Here is a 5,009-nt window from a genome sequence, read left to right as displayed (position 1 = left end):
AAAAAAAAAAAAAGTGATACATATTAACTGAGAGAAAAAAACTTTTTTTTTTTTTTTTTGAGATAAGTCTCTCACTCAGTCACCTAGGCTAGAGTGCAGTGGCATGATCATAGCTCACTGCAGCTTCAAGCTCCTAGGCTCAAGTGATCCTTCTGCCTCCGCCTCCAGAGTATCAAGGACTACAGGAACAGACCACTATACCAGGCTAATATTTATTTATCTATTTATTTTTGTAGAGGCAGTGCCTCCCTATGTTGCTCAGACTGGTAAAAATACTAATGTTTATAATGTAAAAACTAAAATACCCCACCACCCTGCCGTCAATACCCTGAAATAACCACTCCCCAGAATCTATATTCTTTAAAATCTTTTCTATGTATATGTAAATATAGATACACACAAGTGCGTGGTTTACTTTAATTTTATAAAAAAGGATATTTGGCATACCATTCCGCAACTTTCTTTTTTCAACACAATGACATATACTACTATCATTCCTAGTGTGATATATGGCTCTATCATATAAAGTATTAATAAAAATGTTCTCAGAGAACATAACGTTCTTTGATAACATAAGTTCCTTGCAGTTACAAAGCCTCTTTAACTCAGTATCTAAAAACACAATGATCATTAGATTAGTGTTAAACAACAGAATAAAAAATAAAACTCTCCTAGAGCAAGAACATAGCAAGACAGAGAGCTAAAAGTGCTCTGTAAATATAAAGGCTGTAATAACATAAATGTCATCACAATTATATTTTCTAATTTTTTTTTCTTGAGTCAGGGTCTCACTCAGCCTGGAGTACAATGGCATGCTCATGGCTCACTGCAGCCTCGACCTAGGCTCAGGCAATTCTTCCATCTCAGCCTCCTGAGTAGCTGGGACTACAGGCACATGCCACCATGCCCAGCTAATTTATTTTATTTTTTTGTAGAGATGAGGTCTTGCTATGTAGCCCAGGCTGATCTTGAACTCCTGGGCTCAAGTAATTCTCCTGCCTCAGCCTTCCAAAGTGCTAGGATTACAGGCTTGAGCTGCCACATCTGGCCCTCTAATTTTTTTTTTAAGTGAATATTATAATCTAGCTGACATTGTTAGATAAACAAAAATATTGGTATTCTACCAGTATGTGCAAAAAATGGGGTGGGGGGATTACGTTAATACTAATGTTTGTTTCCAAGCACAATATACTCACAGCTGTTTCTCCTTTTGGGAGATTTGTTTCTGCAGACTGTCAGATTTACTCAGACATTCTTGTAGATATTTTTCGTCCTCATCTTCAGCTTCCATTTGCGCCTTCTCTGCTTGCTGCAATCTGGTGTAATTCAAATCAACTTTGGGTAAAACTGAAGCTAGAACTAGGGTGTAAAAGGGTGAAGAAGACAAATAAAAGAAAAATGGGGAAATAGAAACATTTCTAAATGAAAACAAAGTTTGGGGGAAAACTCACAAACTCAAACGTGAAAGAGCCACACAATGTCTATAAATTGTTTTGTGATTTTTTTCCAATATAATATATAATATGCCCAGAATGCTAACTTCAAATTTGTTTTATTTTTTGTTTCATAATTAACAATGCAAAGCAATATAGCCTTTACCACTTATGTACAGCATAATGAATCAAATTCCAAAGTATAACAGGTATGTTACTGCCTTTTTACAAAACTATGAAAAGCACAGTACTTATGTCTACACTAGGTGAAGAAGCCACACTGTCATATTTTATACTAGAAAGTGTATGCCAGGAATCAAGTGTGCTACAAAACCAAGAGCAAAGACCTGCAATTACTCCAAATGATAGCCAAGTCCTTCCTGTAGGATCTTCATGCATTTACTAAATTATGCCAAAGCTGTATATCTGTGTGTGTGTTAGAATTCAAAAAGTACTAGTTGGCTAGTTGGCATCATTCTCTAGAGATCATTTTTGTTCCTCACCACTGAATATTAAAAGCTAGCTAAAACATTTTGATTTTCATTTTTCCTGTTTTTATTTGTAAGTCATTGCTTTTTTCTATGTTTAGCTCTACTCCCTGCCTCCTTTGGCCATTTAGGATTGTGTAGACTTAACTTCAGTATGTTTATAAGACAATATTTCCTGCCGGACACAGTGGTTCAAGCCTGTAATCCCAGTACTTTGGGAGGTTGAGGCGAGAGGACTGCCTAAGACCAGGGGTTCAAGACCAGCTTGGCCACTTGGCGAGACCTCGTTTCTTCAATAAATAAAAAAAATTAGCTGGGCATGGTGGCTCATGCCTGTAGTTTCAGTTACTTGGAAGGCTGAGGTGGAATGATCACCTGAGCCCAACAGGTCAAGGCTAAGGTGGCCGTGAGAATGCCACTGCACTCCAGCCTGGGCAAAAGGGTAAGACTCCAAATTAAAAAAAAAAAAAGATTTCCCAAGAATCAAGGGACATTAACCCCTTGCAGGAAATCACAACAATTTCTGTTCAACTAACCAAAAAAACTGCCTCTTCCTTCCAATCCTACCAATGGAGCAACCCTCACACATTTCAGGAGAATAAATGCTGCTTCTAAGGAGAGGAGAGTAACATTTAAGTTACCTCTAAATCTAAATTTAAATTTAAACAGTAGGTGATGGGGGTGGACCCAAGCTTTTCTCTAAGGTTAGGGAAAGTAAAATAAAAGTCAGAATGAGGTAGGCCTTGAAGTTGTGCTATCATAGAAGGGGGCCAGGGAGAACTGGAAAGTTGGATGCTGAAGCACAGGATGATGTTCAACCTGGGTTATGAGCCACTTTAAAGCATATTAAAAATCAGTAAGGGAGCCATCAGGAAAGAGTGGGCCAAAGAAGAGAAAAATATCTGTGCCAACGCATTGTGAAACCAAAGGTTAACTTACTTTTAAACAATTTATACATTTTCCATGAAAAAGTAGCTAAAAAGATAAAACTGCATTTGAAAATCCTGACCTCCAAAGGGTCAATACTCTAATCAGCCCTTGTTCCTGAGGTCTGAGGAATGTATTTTTGGAAATCCAAGTGCACCCACTCTGCTTTATGGCAGTGTATTATCACAGCAGCTGACCAAGAAATTACAGGGTTCCTAATACCCTTGTAGTATACTTATAGCATAAATTCTTTTTATTTAATATATTATAAAATTGTTGATTATCTTATAGTCTGTTTAAATATAAGTGGTTTTCAGAAAGATATATCTTTGACCAGTTTGTACTGGTCCTGAGTGTCACTACTGGCACATTTCACCAATGACATTGCAATTGTCCTAGTTTGAGTTAACAAATCATTGTCACTTCATAATGGAATGGACAGAAATCAAAGACAGAAAAAAGATAAAAAGATGTCCAAAATGTAAAAATGGGGATAAAGAAAACAAAAAAGAAAAAAGAAGAAAGAGGATGTCAATAAAAGAATATTCATGTCAATAAAGCATTAATAGTTATGTTTTTCATAAGTAGATTCAAAGAAAGCAATGATAAGACATATGTTGACACCAACATGACAGGGCAATGGAAATACATTACATTTTCCAACAATAAAAGTGAAAAATGCCAATATAAAACAGTTCAGTTTAAACAAAATTATATCTCTGGTTGGGTTGAGGGTACTAGTTCAAAGAAACAAAACTAAACCACCAATTCAGAATGCCTGATTTCAGATAAAGAAATGGTGAATGGCAAAGAATATGACAAATTATATGCATGGAAATCAATCAGGGATAATTCTGCCATAGGTTTTATTCATTTTTAATTTTTTTGAGGTTTTTGTGTATTTATGTAATAGATTGCCAACACATGAAATTGTTCATATTAGGCCTTCAAAAAAAATCTACAAAATGGCAACTTCAAATGAATCAGCCTAATATAAAGCAACTTGATTCCATGCAACAACCAAAACAAAAAGGCAAAATCCTGCTGGGCTTAAACAAAAAACATGTCCTCATCTAAACCTTCCTAACGGTTTTTGTGGCAGGTGTCAGTGTTAAATAAAGAAAAAGGGGAGAAAAAAAGAAAACAGAAACTAAGATTGGAAATGCGTACCTTTGTTCCAGCTGTCTCATGGCTGCAGTAATTTTATTGTTTTTTTCTTCTAATCGGGCAATTATTTCATTTTTCTCTTTCAAGCCATCTTCAGAACCCTATTAATAAAAACACAAAAGCTACAGTGGTTTGGATACTTTTTTTTTTTGAGTTGCAGTCTCACTCTGTTGCCAAAACTGGAGTGCAGTGGCGTTTACTCTATTGCCCAGGCTGGAGAACAGTGACATGATTTGGGCTCATTCCAGTAAGCCCTCCTGGACTCAAGGGATCCTCCTGTCTCAGGCTTCCAATTAACTAGGATTACAGACACATACCACCAAGCCTAGTTGATTTTTTAAAAATTTTTTGTAAAGTAAACAGGATGGTGTCATGTTATATCGCCCAGGTTGGTCCTGAACTCCGGGCCTCAATCCTCTTGCCTTGGCTTCCCAAAGTACTGAAATGCAGACATGAATTGCTGTGTTTGATCAGTTTTTTATTTTTAAATCTAAATATTTAGAAATTTCTTACACCATTTTGTTATGAAATTATTACTTTGAAATGAGTAGACTTAATTTGTACATTCAAATAACTCTAGAATATAAACAGTGTGATCAGCCTTCATTTAAATATAATAAAAGAAAAAACCTCAGCCTTCAATGTTTTTAGAAGATAATGGAATAAATTCTTGTAAAATTTGCCATTTTTCAAGTTAATTAAAATGTAAAGGGCTTTTGGTAACAAGTCTACCTAATAGCAATGTTATTTTATTAGAAAATTCACAATTATGACAGCAAAGCATTTCAATCAAAATCAAATCCTTCTCAAGACTATACTGTAAAAAGAAGTTCACAAAAATGTCTTAGATGTTTAGATTGAGAATTTCCCCCCAAAATTTAATCTTCATACTGTTAACTTTTCAGCATTAAGAAACAAATCCTGCCGGGCTCAGTGGCTCAGCCTGTAATCCCACGCCTTTGGGAGGCTGAGGTGAGTGGATTGCCTGAGCCCG

At 35.9% G+C, this 5,009-nt stretch overlaps 1 protein-coding gene across 2 annotated transcripts in view; it reads right to left on the bottom strand.

Moving 5' to 3' along the window:
• Window positions 1-5,009, bottom strand: part of RUFY2 (RUN and FYVE domain containing 2) — a 51,499-nt gene that overhangs the window by 25,130 nt on the left and 21,360 nt on the right. Inside the window, exons 12-13 of one of the 2 annotated variants that reach the window (XM_008062289.2) lie at window positions 4,019-4,116; window positions 1,197-1,316 (exon numbers count right to left, since the gene is read on the bottom strand). In XM_008062289.2, the coding sequence (XP_008060480.2) occupies window positions 1,197-1,316; window positions 4,019-4,116 (218 nt within the window). Of the gene's footprint in view, window positions 1-1,196; window positions 1,317-2,379; window positions 3,271-4,018; window positions 4,117-5,009 lie in introns of those variants that run through there. The other variant, XM_008062291.1, reaches the window with a different exon arrangement.

Source organism: Carlito syrichta, unplaced genomic scaffold, assembly GCF_000164805.1.
Source record: "Carlito syrichta isolate Samal-C Ts95f unplaced genomic scaffold, Tarsius_syrichta-2.0.1 Scaffold305686, whole genome shotgun sequence".
Taxonomy (NCBI): Eukaryota; Metazoa; Chordata; class Mammalia; order Primates; family Tarsiidae; genus Carlito; species Carlito syrichta.
This window is presented reverse-complemented; position numbering and strand designations above follow the sequence as displayed.